This window comes from Ciconia boyciana, chromosome 1 (assembly GCF_034638445.1).
Source record: "Ciconia boyciana chromosome 1, ASM3463844v1, whole genome shotgun sequence".
Lineage (NCBI taxonomy): Eukaryota > Metazoa > Chordata > Aves > Ciconiiformes > Ciconiidae > Ciconia > Ciconia boyciana.
In genome coordinates, this window is record NC_132934.1 from 31,137,064 (window position 1) to 31,159,769 (window position 22,706).

The 22,706-nt window shown below is 35.3% G+C and overlaps 1 protein-coding gene across 11 annotated transcripts in view; it reads left to right on the forward strand.

Moving 5' to 3' along the window:
• IMMP2L (inner mitochondrial membrane peptidase subunit 2) overlaps positions 1 to 22,706 on the forward strand; it is a 495,130-nt gene that overhangs the window by 28,563 nt on the left and 443,861 nt on the right. Inside the window, exons 4-5 of one of the 11 annotated variants that reach the window (XM_072861918.1) lie at positions 3,369 to 3,400; positions 11,355 to 11,411. The exons of 7 other annotated variants lie outside the window; for them this stretch is intronic. In XM_072861918.1, coding sequence (XP_072718019.1) covers positions 3,369 to 3,400; positions 11,355 to 11,374 — 52 coding nt within the window. In that variant the 3' untranslated portion in view covers positions 11,375 to 11,411. Of the gene's footprint in view, positions 1 to 3,368; positions 3,401 to 11,354; positions 11,412 to 18,573; positions 18,735 to 20,956; positions 21,496 to 22,706 lie in introns of those variants that run through there. 3 more of the 11 variants (XR_012042560.1, XM_072861927.1, XM_072861952.1) reach the window with 3 other exon arrangements.

Sequence of the window (22,706 nt, forward strand, 5' to 3'; positions counted from 1 at the left end):
TTTCATTTCGGTTGTTTACCTATGATTTCTATAACTTGCTAGTGAATAGATATCCTATGTGTATGCATGAATTTTATTTGGTGGTCCTCAGAGGATTTGGCTGATTTAGGCAAGGCATGAACAGGGAAGGCCAGTCTCCCATCAGCTGCTGCTTTTTCTGTTCCTGTCAGAAATTCAGATGAGAAAGTGTTGGTGTGACTGAGATAGGCAGATGGATACGTAAACCTTCTTTCATATCGTACTTGGCTGCTTAACATTTATCCGCTGTCTCCTCTTTGCCAAGTCATAGAAAATAGCTATGAGGTTGTGGGAGGGTGGTCTTTTGCAGAACAAGAGCTGAAGTCAAATATTCCTTCATGGCAGCTTGACCAGGGCCATCGAAGTTCTTTGCTTTCTTCAACCATCAGAAATACTGTGTCATTCTGGATAGGTGCTGTTTGTATCACAACTCTTAAAAGGGATTGTTTAGATTGCAACTCGCAAAGTCCAGTGTAAGTAGATGACCAACAGACAAACCTTGGAGCAAAGAGATGAGTTGGTCTTGGTGGCCTGGGATGCCCCAAGAGAGGATCAATCACCCTGTGATTATGCTTGTGATACTGCTTGCAGATCCAAAAGTTTTTCCTCTCTCATCCAGTCTAGTTCTTGATGAACATATATAGTTGTGTTATTTGCTGACTGATTACAAATGAGCACCCTGTCCCCAAGCACTTGGTGGTGTTTATGCCTGGTTAAGGTATTAAATGAACACTGCATGTTTATGGAAACATGTGTCGTGTCTCTGTCATCCCTGTCTCTGCATCTGATGTAGATGTAACTATGCATCACAACTATAGCTGTGAAATGAGTCACTGTGTGTGCACACGTGCATGTACCTTGTTTTAGACATAATATTTAGAATGGCATAAGTCCTTAAAAGTATAAAATTAGAGTCCGATAAAACCAATGGAGAGAATAAGTTGGTAGGAAAGAATTATTTGTTTACTTGCAGTTTAGTGTTTTACAAACAGTTAAATCTTACCTCAGCTTTTTAGATGTTTTAAGTTAACGTTTTCCCTTTTAGCTTGAACTCATCCTTATTGATACCAGAATTAAGAGAGCTCAATGTTACATGTTATAACTTTTGAACTTACAATTTTAAGTTGATTCAGAACTAAGGGAAATTAATATCATCCTTAATTTGATTACTTGCTTGAGTGCTTAATTCAGATACTGCTATATTGCTGGGACTTAATAAATTAAAAATCAAAACAGGAATATTTTTTCGATAAATTAAATATTTTCCATTATTACATGTTCCAGAATACTACCTTTGCATCTCTTAAACAGATGCAAAAAAAGGTGTGTTATTTTCTTTGTTTTGGAAATGCATTTATTTATCTTCAAAGAGAGAACATAGTCATGTGGCGCATGAGGTTGCCTTTAAAAGGTAAATGAATGCATATTTTTGCCAGGCGGACCTTGATCTTTCAATAACCTTTGTGGTGAAACAGGCATTTTGTTTTGTAAGAGCTCTGCTGAGGTAGATCCCAACAGTTACGTAGAACTTTATCAGATATTGCAGAATGAGTTGTAGGATGAGCAGGTTTCTCCCAGCTGGTTTTACTTTGTAAAGTTTGAATGCCAACAGCATTGTAGCTGTAGCAGTATGCATCACAGCGTGGGCTGCACAGCTCGTGCAGGTCCTTGGGAATACATACTGCAGCTGCACTTCCCGGTACTAAGGGAGACAGTGCTCTTCTATTGAGTATTCATGGACATTTTTGCCAACTTACCTATACATAATTTGGTTTCTACTGTGTACAAATGCAGGTGGTGTTGTAAAAAGATGTTGCCAAAGAGTGATTTATAGCTCTAGAATTCATTTTGCTTGTCTCTGCTGAAAACCTTATATCTTGAATGTAAAATCTTGCTCTCTTTTTATTCCAAAATTCCTGTCTTAATGTAGAAAAAAGTTGTTGCAACATGTAGAAGATTGCAAAATCAGCATGTGTATGTAGAATGGGTATTTTATTGATATGACAAAATTTAAGTAACTTTTGAATTGAAGACACAATAGTATTGATTCAGACATTTAAAATGGTTTTTTTAGATAAATAAAAGTTTGGACATTGTCTTGGTCTTTACTTGGTTAATAGGTTTTTAACAAAGGAGTTAACAATGACTGCGGTATAAATAGGGTTGTTAGATTTTGCATGATGAAATTTCAAGGTTGTAAATATTCACAGATACTAGCTTTAGCCTTTGGAGGTTATGTTACTTCTGTAATAGAGAGAACACCTTCTCCAAGGTGTGACTGAGAGCAGGAACCTACTTGCTGGGTAGGTTGCCAGGTGTCGCTCCATTTCTAATTTAGAATGTGTGCTTATGTGTTAAATAAAAATAGCTATGCTAATGTAATCTGGAAAAAGATTAAGAACCAATGCTGTTTTTCTGTACATTCTGAATGGTAACATGCTGCTAAAGTTTTGAACTGTAATAGCTAAATGAAAATGGGCAGTATGTTTAAAAACATGTTTTTAAAGGTCAACTATAATAATAAGGAAATAAATGTTGTATATTTTGTCAGCTTCTTATGAGTTCTTATATAAAAGCATAATTGCTTTAAGAACAAAACCAACTTTTTACATAGAAAATTCCTTGACATTTAAAAAACCCCCTTTACTTCCTATCTTCTATCCTGATGAAGGGTATTAAGTAGTTTCTGTCACTGCTTCCTCTGACTATAAGATTATGTTCAGGCCTTGCAGCAAACTCCCTTACTTTTGGTAACTGCTAAGTATTTTTGTGTAAGATTATATGTGTTTGAGCTCTGAAAAATCCAGTGCAAATCAGCACTCTGGAGGAAGAATCAAAGTACTGTGCATGAGATTGTCTTTGCTGCTGTATCCCTCACTGACATCTGTTCAGAAGTGAGAATTGGAAAAGATAGTTGCTGTGATGATTTTATGTGATGGTTCAAAAAGTTCCAGCCTATTCACACAAATCTGAATAATCCAAATTTTGAAGGAATGCGGTCCTGTTCAGTTGATGGAAACAAAGGAGTTCTCAGATGGTGCAAAGTGAATGCATACTATTCATAAACCATCACTAATTGGAATTTCATTAATAAGACTAGCCTAGTAAAATAAAAATCAGTAAGAAGGTACTTGTTGAAGGAACTGCCTTGAATTTGAATCAGTAGTTGTAATTATGAAAAGACTTCCTACTAAATTCTGATACATGTAACATGAGTAGATATTTAATGGTTCTTGCATTATTTTTAAGAAAGCTTCTTTTTCACTAAAGTGCTGTACAACATTTTACAAATACCTCTGCCTGACCTTCTTAAGTCTTCCAATTTCTATTCTATTTTTGTTTGTACTTAGGTCCCTGTACCAAGTCATCTGTCTTCTGGCAGGTAGGACACTGCAAAGGAGGTTGTGCTGACACAGAAGCTAAATAATCACTTTACTTTCTGTGCCTCAGTGACCTCAGAAAATCTTTTCTTATTCTGTTCTTTTAGCTGGGAAAAAAAACCCCTCATGTCTTTTCCTGATAAGAATCAAATATGTAGTTCCACTTTTATTATTGGTGTTACAATCTATTCTTAGAGTAGATCTCATACTATATATGAGTGTGTTAATACTATTGATGAAAGAAAGACTTGCATCTTGTATTTTTAAAGTAAAATCAATTTTCTAAAGAAAGTTTTCAGATACTGTACATGATCCCCAGTTTTATTATGAAGTGCTCAGGATGGGTTTAAGTAGGCAGTTATTGTAATACTGTGGAAACTGAGCAGTTGTGGAGGAAAGAAGTTGTTGTTGTTAAAGTTATGGTTATTTAATTTAAAGTCTATGGATATGAGTAGGAATTTTACAAGATTTGATTGCAAGAATCATTGCTGGAGAGAGTCTGGCTAGAATCTTCAGGCCAAAAAGTAACATATATGAATGTTATGGCTTACATATTCTTTAGTGGTCAAACTGCAATTTGGAGAATTAAAAATAAATATATTTTCCTTTCTAAAAAGTGAGTGATGTGGAAGTCAGTTAGATGGCCTAGGCCATTTATGAAAGAGGTGTTAGTTGATCGGAAAGAGTACTGTATTGTTATAAGTGGTGCCAGTGAGAACTTCATATTCTGGTTGATTTTGATTTTATCAGCCTTGCTATTGAATTAAGTACCTTGCTATTGAATTAAGAAACAAATTGTTGCTTGTTGAATATTTATTAGAGTATCCATTAGAATACTACATTGCAAGTTTACTTAAAAACCACTTCATTGATTAGTGAGTTAAGCTGATCGGACAAAGGTGAACATTAAGCTTACATAAACCAGAATGTGGCCAGTTGGTAATTAAAACAGAATAAATTGTCTATCGCAGCAACGTATGTCAGATAAAATTATTAAATCTACATCAGGTACTTGGTAGGATATAAGTGGATCTGGAACCTTGCTATAAGATCAGTAATTTTGTCTCTAAAAGCAAATGTTGAGATTTAATAACAGAAGACCATTACCTGAATCAGTTTTTTTATTCTAGTTAGCATCCCTTGAATAAATTTATGGACATCAGTGTGGTTGTCAGAAATTCGGTTTAAAATGTGAATTCCTATAGTTAGAACATAGTTTAATCTTAATGACTATTCGTAAGATAATTCCATCAGATCTCATCTGAGGTATTGCTCTTATAGTGACCGAAGGGTACCACTTGGAAAAACTATAAATCACTATTACCATGTCTTTTGCTGTTAGTTTTGGTTTTTGTGTTTGGTTTTTTTTTTGTGTGTGGTTTTTTTTTTTTGCATATAGCCTTTGCTTTTCATTTAAAATGCAGCATTGAGGGACTTGACAAAAATAATTAAAATCAGATGCACAGTCTGTGATATTTGGTTGAATTTACTCTGAGATAAGTAGCATAAAATTTCACTGAGACATATTCTAGTGAAAGTGGAGGGAAATTGTCATCTTACCAACTTCAGTACCAATTCCATAGCATCAACATTAAAGCTGCTTTATACAGGATTATCTACTGATCAGTACTCCTTGTTTTAAGTATTTTTCTTCTTGGCCCATCTGTATTTACACTGGAATAACTGCAAGTTATGGTTATGTTGCAACTCAGCCAGATGAGGATGTGAATAATAAAAAACAAGTTACATTTGAAGTTTCATCCAAATATATATATGTCTGATTCTTTGAAAAGCAAGAAAGATGTGAGAAAAACTGGTTCTGTTGTGATCTTTAAAGTGTAAGATGATCAGATAAGGTGTTAGCAGCTAATTAATACATAAGGAGGACCTATGTTCTGCTGAAGGAGGACTGTTAACAGTAATTTTCAATCTCAAACCAAAATTTATTTATTCATTCAATTCATTTGTTTTTACTTCACTTTTTAGTGATCAGGCATATGGGAAGGGGGAAAAAAACCTGTTCTAACAAATGAAATAACTTTTACCTGCCTCTATTCAACAGAAAAAGGAACAGCATAGAATAGTTTTTTCTACTGTTCTTGATGATGGGCAGTCATATGATGTTGGAGATCCTGGGTCTTACTTACAGCCATGATTTGATTGGCTGGAAAGATGGCTGTGATCCTGTAGCTCTCTGCCTGACAGTGTGATGGCTGACTGCCCTGCGAAGGTCATGTTGAACAAAAGGAGCTTGAAACCTGCCTTGGTTTAGAAAAATGTCACTTTTACCTTTTGAAATATTTATAATTTAGATGCTAGGAACTTGCTTTGCTTTCAGCAGAACCTGGTGATATAAATGCCTGCTGCGATGTATGCACAAAAAGGTAACAGTATATTTTTCCTAAACTTTTTTTCTTTAACCTTAAGAAAATTTGACAACTCTGATGGGGTAATATTTGATATATTTTTTCTCAGTACATTTCCAACTGCTGAGAAGTAATTACTGGTTATTTATGACTGGCATTGCTTGTAGGTACCTAGAGCTTGGAAAGGTTTTACAAGTCAGTGAAATAGTCTACACAGTCCTTCATTGCTGGAAGAGGCACGAAATACGGTTGTTTCAGCAACTAACGGGGAATTCCAATGCTCATTCTCTACAGGGTATTCAGATTAGGCACCTCCTTCTTAAGTAAATTCAGACTGAACGTCTGTGATGGTATAGGATAAAAAAAGTCATGGGTATTCGTATGGTTATCCTTGCACAAAAATGTCAAGTGTATTTTTGATTATGATAAGTATAGATGGACCATAATTTTTGAAGGTGTACTCAATCTGCTGAACAGATAGCTTGAAGCTTTAGAGGATTGTTAAACTGAAAGTAAACTGATAGTTTGTTGAAAGTAATTTCCTTTCCTTGAAGGTAAAGGACTTGTGAGGAAGCCAGTGCACCAACTGTGATTCCTAAAGAAGATATGTATCAAAGTACTTCAACTTAGGTTCCCCTGAACTGATGAAATTCTGAGTGCTGAATTGATGAAATACTAGATTTAGTTTAAGATAAACTTCTCACTACATTAAGATCTTACCTTTTATATTGCTTTACTTGAGATGGAGACTCAGGAGAGTCTCAGGAGAGACACAACTCTGGAGATCAGCTTACCCTTTCTTCTCCATATGAAACCATTCTCCTTCAAAGAAATCCAGTTCCTTAACATCTAGGCTTGCATATTCCAATGCTAAGTTCTGTTACCTACAATAGTATGAAAGCTTTAACAGAGAAATGTATGTAGGATGTTGTAATATGATTCAGCAATGCTTGAAACCTAGAATGCAGAAATTTTTCTTCAGCGATGAAGCTTGATAATTTTTATTTTTAATTTTTTTAAAGTCCTAGACATAAGCTGTTAAACAAATGAAACTGGTTCTGTAGTTTTTGAGTACGCAAGAAGAGATCTAAATACATTTTAGCTTTTTGTGCAGTTAGGCTGCTTTTAGTTTGTGTACAATCTGGGAAATACTGAGGTGATATTTTATTATACAGGATATTTCGTACAGTGTGTTTTTGGAAAAATTATAGTTTAAATACTGCCACAGCTGACTTCATATCTTTTAGTAATATCTTCCCCTAAGCCAGTTTAGTCAGTTGTATTATGAGCAACCATAAATATTAACTGCAGAATGTTACTTCTAGGAATCTTTCAATGAACTACACATATGCTGACAAAGTGAATTCTGCTTACACATCAAAAATATTTATTTCAATCTAATTGGTGAAGTTGGAAGAAAAACCATGGGTCTTGACCTGTGCTGAGTATATTGTGGACATGAATATTTTTGCATGTAATAAGCAGAGTCTTGGCCTTGTTTTCTGTTTTTTCAGCCTGTTAGCAAAGGCAAAAACAAGGGAATGGCAAATTATCAGGTTTAAAATGATAATTAACCTTATCATCACTGTATTTTCTAGGGAAATTATATTAGGCTGTATTCATGAATGTAACATTAGTTTTTTATGTGCAATCAGCTGCTCCTGGAAAATGCAATTGAACAAAATTTAGCTTTAAATATATGCATATATATTTGTTCATCTGAGAGGGGACCTTACTGCTGTTGTCAACTGTCTATCTGTTGATTAGCTACAGAGAAATGGAGTCAAACTCTTCTCAGAGGTGCACAGCAAAGGGACGAGAGACAATGCTCACAATTGCAGCAAGGGACATTCTGACCAGATATAAGGAAAAAAAATGCACCATTAGAATGGCTAAGTCATTACCCAGAGAGACCGTGAAACCTCCATCCTTGGACGTATTCAAAACTTGACTAGCCAAAGCCCAAACACCCTCATCTAGCTTTGCAGTTGCATCTGTTTTGGCCATCTGTTGAAGTAGATGACTCCCAGAGGTCCCTTCCAACCTGAATTATTCTGTTTGACTACATCAAATGGAATTTCAGCAATGGAACTGTTGAGATATGAGACATAATTGCTATAGCCTTTCAAAGTTACAAGTCAACATTACCAGTTAGTGTTTAGGATATGCATTATGCTGGTTTTAATTGGTTTTATAGCACAGAAGTGGAGTTTCTAAAAACCTCTTATTCTGTAGATATTTGTCTTACAACAGCTTCTAAAAGATCCCGTCATGCATTGGAAGCCTGTTGTCTTAATAGCTGAATGTACGGAGAATGGTAAGATTGCATTTGGGTTTTATAACTAGACTGTAAATTCTCTAAAGCAGAAACAATGAGTAGATTCAGGCAGATGTGTATGGTGAAACAGTCAGTGGGGTGTGTGGCAGCCTGCATGCAGATGGCTGAACATTGGGTCATGTTTAACGTACTATATAGTAAAGGGAACTGCTTTGCAAATGTATATGGAGAGCAGTTCCCAAGTGAGAAGAGGAGCCTGGAAAAGTACACAAGTAATTGTTTGCTCACTTGTTAAATTTTCAATTAAGTCTGACCGGACTCATTCATAAGGGACAGGGTCAACATTTTGACTGTAAATCAGAGAGAAATGTGTCAGGAATAAAGTATAAAAGATGCCTAAAATGAAGGCAAAAGAATTAATAATAGAAACTGAAAGCAAAGAGAGGGGTTAACTACAAATTTTAGTGTCATAGTTTTAATTTAATGACTTGATGTAGGAAGAATCTACAAGAATCTTTTTCATTTATTTAATAAATAGAACTTAAATTGATTCAAACTTGACCTGTCTCCTCTGCCAATGTGGAGCAGAACGATCTAGCCTGCTATAGCCACTCAGCTCAGATTTTCCCTGGTAGTGTAGGTATCTTCTTTTATGGCTACCTTTGTGAAATGTAAAAAAGTAGAATATAAACAGAAATTTGGACTAGGGAAAAAGGTAGAGGTAAAAACTTAAAATTATAGTTCACTTAAAACCAAGATCCATAGCATAATGCCATTTAGGGTTTCGGTACTTAATAGTGTATATCTTAAGGCACAAAAGAGATACCTAGTGAGCATATTTCTTGTGTTATGTGTTGTTTTATATGTTTGCTTTAAGGGACAAATTAGTGGCATTCTCAGAACAATAACTTTGATGTTTCAAGAACTAGGGCAACTGTAATGAGAGAAGTGTGGTCTTGCTATATAAAGGGAAGTATATTGTCAGCAAGCAAAAGATAATAGCATCCTGTACACCCAGAAGGCCTCCTGTGATGTTTGCGTCTGCATAAGATCCCCTTCACCCACAGAACAGTCTGTTTTTAAACTGGTGCTGAGTTTGACCTTAGTAAAGAGATACTGTTGGAAAATACTTGAATGTGCAATCATGCACAGTGTGTTCCTCAGTCCTATAGGACACTGACAGTAGTATTTTTTCTACAGCAGATTTGTATTAGTTTGCACTTTCCTTGAGTTCAAAGGCTTATCTGTTTAACATTAAAGGGGAAAACTTAATTAGAAAGTATATTCTGTATCCTTAATTGATAATCGCTTAGCTGAATCCATGAGACAGAATCAGACTTGTTTCATTGTTCTAAACAGCTTATGATGAGACAGTTTCAGATTTCTGATTAAAATAGGAATAGCTTCCATAGAACGTGAAATGCTGACTTTGTTGTTTGCTCCATTTTCCTCAATGTGAGCTGTGATTTCTTTGTAAAACTTGTGACAAATATAGATTGTTCTAGGTTTATATAACCACTACTTCATAGGAACAGCATGCACACCTTTGAGAATTGAAGGGGGCTGTTGGTATAGTTGTCATATGTTTTTTGTAACGTATTTAAAATACCTTGCAAAGCCAGGAGATTGTAAGAAAAATAATCTTTCATGGGCCTCTTGTGACCTTCTAAGATAATGTTTGACCTTTACGTTATCCCATGATATCCGATCTGTAATATTGAATGTTAGCTATATTTTTTTAAATAAGTTGACTTAACACTTGTCACCCTTACTGTGTGAAACCTTATGCTTTCCTGAGGTCAGACAGTGGTTTTTGTGCATCAGCAGGACTGCAATACTACTGCTTGAAAGAGAGAGAGGGCACCTCATTCCATATGTTTTAAAACTGACAGTGATGGGAAGGTGCAATGTTGGGATGAGTCCTTACTAGGAGAAATTTATGATGTTGTGAAAATGTGTTAGCTAACATAAACCTGATTTAGCAAAACAAAGGACCTCTGAATGTGTGAACACAAATTTACCAGAAAAGAAGTGCATCTTAATATCTGAAACTTTGTCTAGATGCTTCTTAGTTTTGGTAATTGAAACAGCTGAGCACATTTATATAGAATATTTCCTCCTTTTTATTTCCCTTTTTGTCTTTCCTTTTTGAAGCATTATCTCAGTGGTTATCTTTGAGAAAGTTTTGAGTAGCTGACCTTCCAATTTTATTGTTCTGGTCAGTTCTCATTTGTAATCCTGTGGCCATTTCTGATGTTGAAGAGATGACAGAGTTTGTGAATGCATAAAGTGTGTTGAGGTTTATGTAAGTATTTAGACAGTGTAATAGTTGATTCTGTGTTGTGTTACCTTAAAACTGGATGACTGTGATCTGCAGCTTAGGAACTGTTGTCTCCCACTTTTCTAAAATCTGCCACCATTATTCCAGCTGTCCAATTCTAAGTAGTTTCCACTTTTCTGCTTTATAACACTTAACAAGTTTTTTGTGTGTGTTTGTTTTTATGTATGTTTTAATCAACTTTTACCTGTGGTTAGTGATCAGGTATAACATAATATATCTCTCTAGTCTGTATGTGAATGAATTGACACGTTTGAAAATACTTAGAGCTCGCAAAGGCTCTAACAATTGTGATTAGGATTTCAGTGGTGCTATAACTATATGCAAGGCAACTCAGCAGGACTTTTCAGTTCACAAGATTTGCTAATGCAGCAGCAGTTAACCGCCAAGGGAAATTTAAATTTGAAGGGACTCTTCATGTCCTGATTTGTAAAAGCCCTCCTGGGCTATTCTAGAAATTTCTGCTAGCAACTAGCTCTACTGTGTGGCTTGTTTCAATTCCTGCGTGCAGCTGTGTACTGTTTGCTAAAGCTCATGAGGTATTACATTGCAGCAACAAGTCCATTGTCTAGATGGCAGCGGCAGGGCTAGCAAATGTGTCAGCCCCTGGTGTTCAGACAACATGTACAGAGCATTTGGTCTTATTAGCACAAAGCATTACTTCAGGCTAGAAATAATCCATTTTGGTATCTCTAATCTACCAGTTATACTCCTGCTTTATGATATGTTAATAGTAATATGACTGATACTGGAATGGGCTCAGTAAAGATTCTACTATTTTTCTCTTTGTGTCATACTTGCAGTTGACAAAGTGAAGAAATAAAACATGTCAATACTGCTTTTGTCATGAGCTTCATCTACATGAAGATAAAAGTCGTACAATTTTTAATGTTATCTCATGAAGAACCCCTTTTTTAAACATACACTTTGAACACAACAGGTTTATGATTCCTGTGTTCATATATTCCTCATAGGTCTCCCATGTGTTTTCTAAGAATAAACTGATTTTGGAGATTGCTACGGAATTTTCATCCAAGTACAAAAGGTGAACAAATGTAGGCTAGTACGAATAGCTGATATTCAAAAGAATCTTTAACTTAGGAAGAAAATTAGCCACACTAGGAATTCATGAACTGCAATAGCAAAATTATTAACGGATGTAAATTGGTGAGATTATCATTAAAAAAAAGTTTCTATGATACACACGCTGGCAAATAAGAGGCTTGGATAATAATTTAATAATGCTTATTATGTGTATGTAATATTTGTAGACCAATTTCAGATTACATAGTCCATTTGGGAAATATTAATTATGAACACATAGAGGTCATATTTTGAAACAGTTGGCATGCAGTAGCAGAATGACTGCAGCATATCACTCACACCCATTGCAAAAGTTCTTAAATATGTATGCTCTTTATGAAAGTCAGTCATTTTCTCCTTCCCTGAGTGACTTGGAACAGCAACGGTTGGTGCTGCTGAAAACCCAGACTGTGAAAGGATTTGGAATCCCTGTTGTCATAATTCCTTAGAGCATATGAGGTTCATATTGCTTGTGAGAAGAGAGACTGTAATCCCCGTCTTGCTCTTCCAACCTACAGCCCAGAGGATTACTTTCAACTTTTTCTCCTTAGGGTCCAAATCCAATATATATTTTAAACCAGTTCAGAAAATCAGAAGACTTAAAAAAATAGCAAAAGGGAAAATGTTAAATGCATTTTTTTTACAGTTTATTAAAAAAATCAAAGCTTAAAAAATGGTATTTACACTCTTTTAATGTGTTGATTTATAGATGTGTTTATGGTCTATATTGTATATAAAATTTTTAGAACCTAGAATGACACAGTGTTGTATTTGAAAACAAAATCCCTGTTCATCAGATGTATAGAGTGTGCACGCAGCAGCTGAAGGTCCTCCCCATAGAATGGTAAGCTTCTAGTCAGATATGGGGATTATTAGTCTTAGTAATGAATAGGAGATATATATGAGGGTTTTCTCAGTTTAGGGCCTGTTTAAAAAAAAATCATTCTGACTTGTGTATTTACAGGCAAATGAGATCTCTTTCTGAAGTTGTTTTCTGGCTGTCTTTGGATTGTTATACTCAGGAGGATACTAATAAGCTGAAGGGAATTTGTAGCACTGCAACCAATGTGATTCCAGGATTTATATAGAGGGATGCTAAAGAAACACATATTTAGGTTTGTCTCCAATTAATGGGTTTTGGTGCTTAGATTGCATCTGTATCCAAGGTCCTACCCAAGCCACAGATGGTGTGCTACTGGACAATGAACTGCTTTTCAACCCCCACTCCATTTGAGTGTGTAAATCTTGGGATGTCAATCATGCCACTTTCAACAAGTCCTAATAAACACGTACAGAAACATCAGAGAGAAAACAAGGAAGCTGAGAACAGGCCTGTGATGGAGAAAAAAGTTGTATGACCAACACTTCGTGAGATTGTTCTGTGTTTGTTGATCCTAGCTGCATTTTGGAGGGGTCTCTATTCAGTAGAGATTCTAGAGAAGTTGTGACATATTTGTTTTACTTCTGATTTGGGTTTTTTTTGTTTTATTTTATCATTGCAGACTTCCTTAAACAAACAGGTTACATGAATACTTTCCTTTTTCAGTGCTGGCAACAGACTAGTTCATCTGTTAAAGTTTGACCAGCAAGAAAATCTATTTCCTCCCTTCATAGCATCTTTTGACTTGGTTTTTTTTCATTTGAAGAGTCTCTAATAAAGCCTTAAGGGTGAAGCCTCTAGGCTATTATTTTATTCTTATTTATATTTTGTCATGCCTAAGGATGCTGATTTTGGACAAGAGCATAATTATTCAAGAAACTCCTCATAGATTTCTTTGTTGCCTCAAGGGGGGGTTTCTGCATTAAACTTACTCCAATTATCTCTATTGTTTTAATAGTTAGATATCATAAATCAAGCCTACTCACCAGAATTTCTCTCTAGTCAATGGAGAAAAATGGGCAGTTCTAGAAATGAGTTTTTATCAATTATCCTTAGACATTTGGTTTTAAATGATGGGCCAAATAAATGCCATGGACTTTAATTTAGATTAAAAACATATTTCTATACAAATTTTCCACTGCTGTCCCTAAACTAGGTGACCAAATAGTAATGAAATTATTTGAATTTGTTTCATCATACATTTTTAAGGATTATTTACATGCAATTTACTGATGCTCAGAAAAAATATTTTCCACGTTATATCTTAAATTTCAGGGTAACATCTCTTACTCTTCACTGTACATATCTTGGAGCCTCCTTTTGTGAGATTGTAATAGCTAACCAACAAGGGTCTTCAATGTTACAGTCAAATTTTCATGCTGCTGTGATAAAGCATCTGTTAATGAGTTATACTTGCAGGTAATTAAATAATATTGGGGGTCTTCCTTACTGTTCTTGCATTTACATAAATATTTTCTTTTTTCCCTTCCTTTCTCTCTGTTAAACCACACAGAAGAAAAAAGGTCATAATTTAATGAATGACCCCTTGGATCACAGATGCTGACAAAATGAAGCCTGAAAATTTTAAATTGGCTGGCTGCTGTTATTCTAACGGAGCCCATTAAAGTCACACAAGAGAGCATAACTTATTATGTAGTGAAACTGTGACTTTTTCATGGTTTCTTTGTAAACATGACAAAATTTATGGGTGGCATTAGTGATACTAAGTTGACAGAATTAAAACCACTGTTTATGGATACAGTTCAGTAATTTGATTTAATTAGATTCTCACCACATTGATCTAAGAGGATTTTCAAGCAGTATTTTATGATGAGAGTTTAAAAGAGAATGCTGAATTTCTCATACAAGTGATGAATTGAAAGAAATACTTTCATTTAAATACATATATATTTAACTAAATACTTATTGTTTAGGCTCTTGCACTTTGAATCAGTGTACAGTGTTTTGTACAGCGGCTTCAGCCACTGTACCATCCCAAACTTCGTCTTTGACTAATAGTATACTGCATTAACACTGGATCTATTAGCATAACAGAGAGAGATTCAGCTCTATTCAAATAGACACATTAGAAGTGGGACATCAAAATCCAGGCTCCATTGATAGTATTGACTATGATGGGAACTTCTGACCCTTAGTTCCTTTATTGATAGCTACATTTAACATGGTGTATGGAACAGTTTCAGAAGTGAGTGAGGTTATTAGGGTAATCAATTATCTCTGAAGCTGTCAGAGCAGATAATGCCTTTTAATTTCTTCTTCTTTCCTGGTTTCTTCCTGTTCCTTTCCTTTCTCAGGCTACCTGTTCCCATTAATAACCAACCTGGTTGTAAATCTACTAAGCACTGTATTATAACTCTTTCCTATTTGATAAGCTTTACTGAAAATAACAGGCAATAATAATCTCTGAGGTTTTTAAGCTAAAGCTTTTGGGCACTTAAATAGAGTAGGCTATTGGAAAGTGCAGTACAGACCTGTGACGTGAGCATAAGGAATGATAAATTGAATGCCAATTGATGCAAAAAAGTTGAAGAAACTTAATGAAATTACTGATAGGAATTTATGGAGACGTCAGTGTTACATAAGGGCTTGTGTTCCTTTAAATATGGTAGATGGTTGTAAGGACATTGTGTTGTATGCATCTTAAAAGTACCTGACAGAGATTTTACTTGAAAAAACAAGATTACCAAGAAATAGCATTAATCATATAGAAAAAAGTTTGTGTTTAATTTTATTCTGCACTAGAATGAGATTATAAAATTAAAGTCAAAATTCATAACACTTTTAAAACACAAAATAATTTTGATTCTTGTTAAGTGTGGAAGGTTTAAAAGGAGCAGTACCTTCAACTAGGAACAAATACCTGAAAGCTGGCCTAGTCCCAACTTATTGCAAGCCAAAGTAAATCTTGAAATGAAGTCATTCGGTGAGGGCTCTGGTAGAAGGGTAGCTGGGAGATCTTTTAAACCAGAGATTTATAAATTAAGTTTCTGGCACAGCATTTGCAAATGCCATGATGGACAGTCAGAAATTGGGATGTAGAGGTTATAAGTCCAATGAAATCTAAGCTACTTATTGGAAATCTCTGCAAAGAAAACATTTACTCCAACATCTTCTTTCACAACTGGCAAAAGAAGATGGAAAATGTCATGTTGTTTCCTTATCTGTGGTCAATTCCCCTTGTAGTTCCTCAGCATTGACAGCCATTGGATATGCTTCTTTCCATTAATACAGTTCCTGAATCTGTCCAGCATCTTTTTAAAACTAAACAAATTCAGGGACAGCCGGTCCATAAACTTGGTTTCAAATTTGGTTTTGAATTCGGATTTCGGATTTAGCTGAAAATTGTGCCAGTGTTGGATATCTCAGTAGCTCTTTATGTAGAATCCAGGTTGGGCTGTATGGGAGTCTGAGCACAGCCTTCAGAGCATCGGGGTGGAATTGAAGAATCCCTCCAGATTCACTTTTCTCAAACATAAGAAGTTGCCAGTTATGTGAAGAGTGTGTATTTCTTGCTGAAACTTCACCTTCCTTTGCATAGATATTGTAGCAAAGAAGAAATACTCAAAGATGATCTCCAGTTTCTGTACTTTATGTACTGTTGGAAGGTATCCATAGACCAGATGTTGAGTTCTGACATTAACATTGTATCTTCCATTATAGTTAGCTCCAAGCTGCATGGTTTGTATCTAGTATTAAATTTCTATCTTAGTGATGTCAAGATGTATTTGAAGAAGTAGTTCTGGAAGAGGAACATGAATGCCATAATAATTTTTCTTCATATCCACGATTATTTAGTGATGGTGCTCTTAGGATGAGGAATGTTTATTTGATTTTTAGTTACTTCTGCCATTCTTTTTATACTCCCAGCTTGCATCTGTGAAGACCATCATTGTGAAATCTATGCAAAATAAGAAAGCAGGAGAAAGGTTCATGTACTTTCAAAATTAAACTTCACTGCTGTATTATAGTGAGAAATATGCCTGTAGCCAGATGTATTGGTTTTATGTAGCTTTTTTTTAAGATGGTTTCAAATTCTGCTATCAAACTTCAAAGTTTATTATGAATCCTACAAAAAATACTTTTTCACAAATGACAGAACAAAACACTCAAAGAACTCCACACCTGTGCTGCTCTTTTTTATTTCTCATACTAATGATTCATAATGTATCTAATACTTTTATTTGTTGTTTATAAAATCCTGCTGTGATACCTTTCTGCTGTGTGTTAAAATTAGTGGAAACAGTAATGGTTCAGGGAGAGGAGCAAGGTGTATTGAAGAAAATGGTAGTCTTTAAACTTCAGTAAATCTGTTTTTGTACTTTTCATCGCACAATGGATTCCTTCTTTACAGTTAGTGGTTTAACTTTAGAAATTCGCAGCCTCTCAAATATTTTCCTTTTACTGTTGAAAGAATGTCATGACAATATTGAAGGCTGCTGTATAATAGGGACAAAGATTTTGTTTTACTAAATATACTGAACTCTGACCAACACTGACGTACTCACTTGGTTGCTTTCTAGTTCAGTTATAAAAATAACCCAGCAAAGCTTCCTTCTATAAAAGGATTATTCTAGGGAACATTTGCTTTACAAAGAATAAAATATATTCTGTGTTACTACATTTGACAGAGCAGAAGACATGCAGTATTCTTATCCTGTATTTACAATGAAGTGATGCTCTTTCTCTATATACTAGAATTCAGAGATTATTTTCTTAGAATGATACAAAAACCCCTTCCTTAAGGAATTTCATGGTACATTTAAAAAAATATTTTCTTTTTATAGTGTTCTTCATACTAAAAGAAATAATAGAATCTCTAAGGCATGATGGAAGATAGATGGGAAGAGCTTCTACTGTAATGAAAACCAGTGCAGTTTGAAGGGATTATACAGTAAAACAGGACTAATCTAAGGAAACACAGCTATAATATTGCTGAATGTTTTCACTTGCAGGCATTTTACAGAATGCTGATGTAGCCAATAAAAGGGCACATTCATCAAAATGCATAATTTAATTTAAAAAAAAAAAACACCGCAGTTTAAGCATACAGTACTCAGATTTCACATGAAGGTGAAGAAACCCCTTAGGACATTTAAAATTTATGAGGAGTCTTGTGATTTCATTCATTATGTTGACAATATGTACAGCTTCTTTTGAAAATGGATTGGACCAAAAAAGGTGAACAGACATGGTCGTAATAGCTCTTCCCATAGTGTGTTCTGAATTATGAGAGTTACTTCTGGTTATACGTTACCCAGGAGGGCTGTTTAATGTGCTTGGTTATACAGATCTGCAAATTTTTAGCTGTGGGCTGGTATCCATATTGAGCTATAAATTTATAGTTGATGTATTGCTTTCTAGGCAGACAACTCATACTCTGATAGAATTAAGGGTGAGAATTGATTTCCTGCTAAATAAGACATATTTCGGTTTAAAGTATAGTAAATGGAAACTGGAGTGTCTATATGAAGCAGATATATGTTGTAAATATTGCATATAGAAAAAAAGACTATTTATAATTATAGATTTGTGTATAGATATGAAAGATACCTTCTGAATGAAAACAGTATCTATAGTCTTTTTACCATTTGAATTTTGATTGACAGAAACATTTCTGCTAACATATCTTTGACTGCTGTAGCTACATCTCTATTCTGACAATATACCATACTATCAGAATATACTTTTAGCTCGGCTTTAGCTTGTGTTAAGTACTGAGGTGAATATTGCATGAGTTAGTGGTCTCATATGCTCCTAAGTACCATAACAAAAAAATGCTTTATAGAAAAAAAAAAAAAAAAAAGGCAGTGACTGCTTATGAGCTATGTACCAGCAAGGGTCTTCATGAAATTTGGAAGGAGGCTGATTCACTAAGATGCAGAGCAAAATCTTTTATGAACTGAAGCAGTTTTTTTTCTAATCAGCAGTTAAGCTGCCAAGCAAGTCTGCTTAATTTCACTTCCACCCTGTGAAAAGCAGCTGCTGTTTTAGCATTTTCGTGATACTGATATAACAAGTAAAGGAGGAAAGAAACTACCTCTGCTGGCAGAATAAGGAAAACTTTGCTGTGTTATTTCGACTTAATTTATATTTGGAATTACATCCTAGTTCAGAATTAAAAAAACCCTCAGTCTTCCCGTCCCCCCTCTCTCCCCCATGCACTCTTTTTCTCTTTTTTCCTCTCCTCTTTCTCTATGTTGTTTTTGCAGTGAAGAATGCGCTGTGTAAAGTTTAATGAACTTGGATCATTCCTCATCAGAGAGAGATTTATCCTGGAGGATTTCAAGCCACGTTTTTCCTTTAGAACTGTTTACTATCAACTTTTCCAGTTGACATGAAATAATGTGTATCCTTCTTGAGGATAAAGGAAACATTTTTCTGTATATATTATTTTCCAATTGTGGTCTGATTTTGTGTCAAAGCTGTGTTGCTGTCTAGAAGAAACACCCCATCCATCTAGTTTTTATTTTGCATGTCGATTTTTCATTTAATTAGTTTGTTACTGTATACATGTATAGCTGCAATTGTGTTTTACTCTGAAGTAAAGGAAGCAGTTGCCATCTTATGGTGTTTTAGGTACTTGGTTAAAGCCACATGCCCGTTGTTTTTCTAGCAAGTGCTAGAAAATATGTGCCATAATTTGGATTTTCTGTTCTTGGGGACACCTCCTTCATGACAGCTTTTAAAATTATTTAAGATACCCATAGCTGCAGAACTCTACTAAACAAATTTTTAGGATGGTATCAGAAATACGTGTTTGTGTGTGTAATGAATTTTCTGAAGATACATAGTAACTGCTGAAGAAAGAAACATCTTTCTTCTGGAGAATGGCATATTTTTTTACAGTTTACTGTAGGGAATGTAGTGTTTTACAGAAATTCAGAAGATGAGGTTTGTGCCCCAGAGAAGTCACCAAATTCACCAAAGAATTCTGTCTGGGTGATAGCCAGGCTAAAACTCTCCATAGATTTGGGAGCGTATGCTGAATACTTTAGTTATTCAAATAACACAAACCTGTCCAGTCTAACTGGGCACTGTGCATGTACTCATTTGATTTTCTCCATACTTTCCTACTGCTGTGCTGACATTTTAAGTTTTTCCACCTTTTTTCTTGCCACGCCATCTAATTTGACATGTATGATGGATGCGTTGGCTCTGGTCCACCAACCAGTGGTTGATAGGAGGATTTATAAAGGAGGACAGACACCATTATGCAGTGGCTCAAATATGCTTCTAAACACAGCATTCAAAGGAACCCCACCTGTAAATGTAGGCCCATTATTTCTTTCATTATGTGACACCTTTATATGATGGCACTGAAATGAAGTGTCATCCTTTGATTCAGATGTCTGCTACCATTATGTGAACCAGGATTTACAATGTCTCCAAGAATTTGAGCTTTGAGAAGGATGGAAGATTCAACTTCATACTTCTACACTGGAAGGCTTGATAAACCTGGAAGAAATGCATTTCAGTTGGGAAACAATTGCAAGTGTAGAAGTTCATAGTATGAAACATCATGTACAGTAACTTTACTTATCCACAGTCTTTCATTTCTATAGGAAAAAAAACAATTTTGAGAATCCCCAAATCAAATAAAAAATAAACTTTCTCTGTTGGAAGAGAATATCCAAGTTAGTGAGATGTGAAGTGATGCTACTGTTTTCCTACTTTTATGCAAATTAGTCTTAAAAACTGTCAAGGAGTTCTTAAATTTTGCATATTACCTTTTATTTGGCAATATCCTTGTTTCTTGAAATAAAACGTGCAGAATAATACACTATCATATAACGCAGAGAGTAAATGAGTGAAAAGTGAAATTACATTGCTGTTGATTTAAGTTGGTAGAATCAATGAAGGTTAAAAAACGAAGTCCTTTGTTGATAAATCAGTACGATATTAAATGGTTACGCAGTGCTACTAGAGTTGACATGTTAACATAGAGGTATCTAGAGCTGCCAATGGATTTGATTATTTCTGTTGTAGCACTTATGTCCAGAACATATCTTCTGAAAATCCATCTAATCCTGGTGGTATATAAATTTTCTTGGTATTTAATTTCTATCAGTAAAGCTTCCTTGGGAATGTCCACATTTGGTAGCATGGCCAAAGCTCCCTATCACCTGAAACTTGTGTGCTGAAAGGCTCATTGCACATAATTAAACCTACTCAAGATCAATGAATTAGATACTCTCCTACTTTCCTATTGGATCCACTTATCAGACTTTCCTGAAACACCCATCAGAAGTTCAGAGAACTTGAACTAGCTATCCTGCCTTGTTTATGGATGTTTTACTCTGAAACCAATCTGCTGTTTTTCCTCTTCCTCACAATAACCTTTGTATCTCATACTCCAGGAAATCCACCTCCCTGTGATCCTGTCCAGGCAATCCGCCCTTTTTTCCTTTTCCTAATCATATATCTGTTTTTTCAGCAGGGGCTTCCAGTTGTCCGCTTTTTCCTAGCCAGTACTTTGTTTCTGTGGGCAGATAAATAGTTTTGTCTCTGGCACTTGAAGTGCAGAAGGAATAACCTTCCTCTTGTTTCTACTGGTTCCTTTCCTAAAGCGTTTTCCTCCTCCTTTCCTGACAGCCTTGTTCCTTGTATCCTGACTGCTCCTTGTGCTAGCCTGTGAGCCTGATCTGCAAGGAGAAGGAAGGACTGTGTATGATGCAGCTGTTGTGACACATTGCTCAGGCCTTTCTCAGCTCCCCACTTCCCAGAGCAAGGACGTGCATCAAGACAACCCAGCCTGGGTTTAATGAGATGGACAGTGGAAGAAGAGGTTGCAGTCTCTAGTCTTACTTGCATTCTCTGTGTTGGTTGAAATACTTCATTACTCTCCTGGACAGAAAAGATAGAATTTTTCTGGAGCTTCTCATATGCTTCAACTCATCTTGATACATTTCATCCCAATTTACCCTTCTCTTCAGAGGTGGAAGTAGTAGAGGGTATAATGCTAGTTTTGAGAAAATATATTTTAAAAATAAAGGGTCACTAGAATCTTGATATATCAACACAGTTTTTTACTTTTATATTTTTCTGTATGGGTATTTACTGAACAAGATTTAAAGCTTTAGAATTTCTAAAAGATTGTATTATCTCTGTTCATCATTACAGTAAAAAAAAAAGCTTACCTAGTTCTGTTTTAGCCACCTTAGTTTGGAATAATATAATCCTTAACATTAATTCTTTACTCTAAGCTCTCAATTTTAGTTGTCTTCTATATCAATGCTTTGATTCTAGTTCTGTTTTAAAAGAATTTTCCAAAAATAACATTTCCCTGAGATTGTCTAAATTCAGCTCTAAATTCACAAGGCTTTATTTTATTTCTAAGAAGTATCTGTTTCCAGGTTGGATCTTGCAGGCATCACCTCTAAGCAGGTTTGCAGTGCTGTATCTGCTGGTTTTTTGATGTATTGTATGTATGTGTGCTTGCTAGATGTGACTTTTTTCTCCTTACTCTGAGTTAGCAGCTCTTGGCTACATCACCTGCAGTTGTACATTGTTTTGCAAATACTATGCGTGGCCCTACATACCATATGTTTCTTGTCTTACTCTATTTCTAGCAGTATTTCCTTTGTGAGGGTTCTCCTAAGTTTTTACTTTGTATTCTTCCATTTTTTATTTTCTTCTGTAGCCAAAGTAAATATATTTGTGTTAGTTTTGTTTTTCTTTTTTTTCTTTTGGGCATTTTCTTTTTGTCCTCAGTGATCTGTGCAGCCTGCCAAATCACATATCACTCTTCTCCAAGTGTTATGTCATATCTTTTGTTAGTTCCTTGCCCCTCGCCCTCCACCCTGCAGCTTTGGCTATCTGAACTGAATTAGTGTCTGATCTGTTATAATGAAATGTGCCAAGTGCCTTAATTACAAGTCTGACTTACTAGTTTAAAATGAATAAAAGATTCTTCAAGGAATTCTTTCACTTTTTGCAGTTTCATTTGCAATCTTTCAAAAATGTCTCTTTTGGGGGTTTCAATATTATTACAATTTCAGTTCAGAGCTTTACTTTCAATCTGGCTCTGTTTGGAAACTGGTTAAGTCATCAGTAGGTACAGGTTCAGCAAAAATAAAAAAGTAGTTATCAGTGAAATTTATGTTTTACTTCAGGTGGATTCCAGCTTTTCCATACAGATGTCAGATACCTGATTTTCTTCCTACCACTCATCAATGTAACACTAGTTTTGGCTTGTTAGTGGCCTTTAGTTCCTGCACTACTATTTTTCCCTCTCTCTCATTCTTAGGGGTCTGGCTTCCTTACTTCTCTGATAATCATAAAATAGTTTAGTTCCTAACTATGGAATTATGGACTTAGAACTTTGGAGTTTTATGGTCCTAAC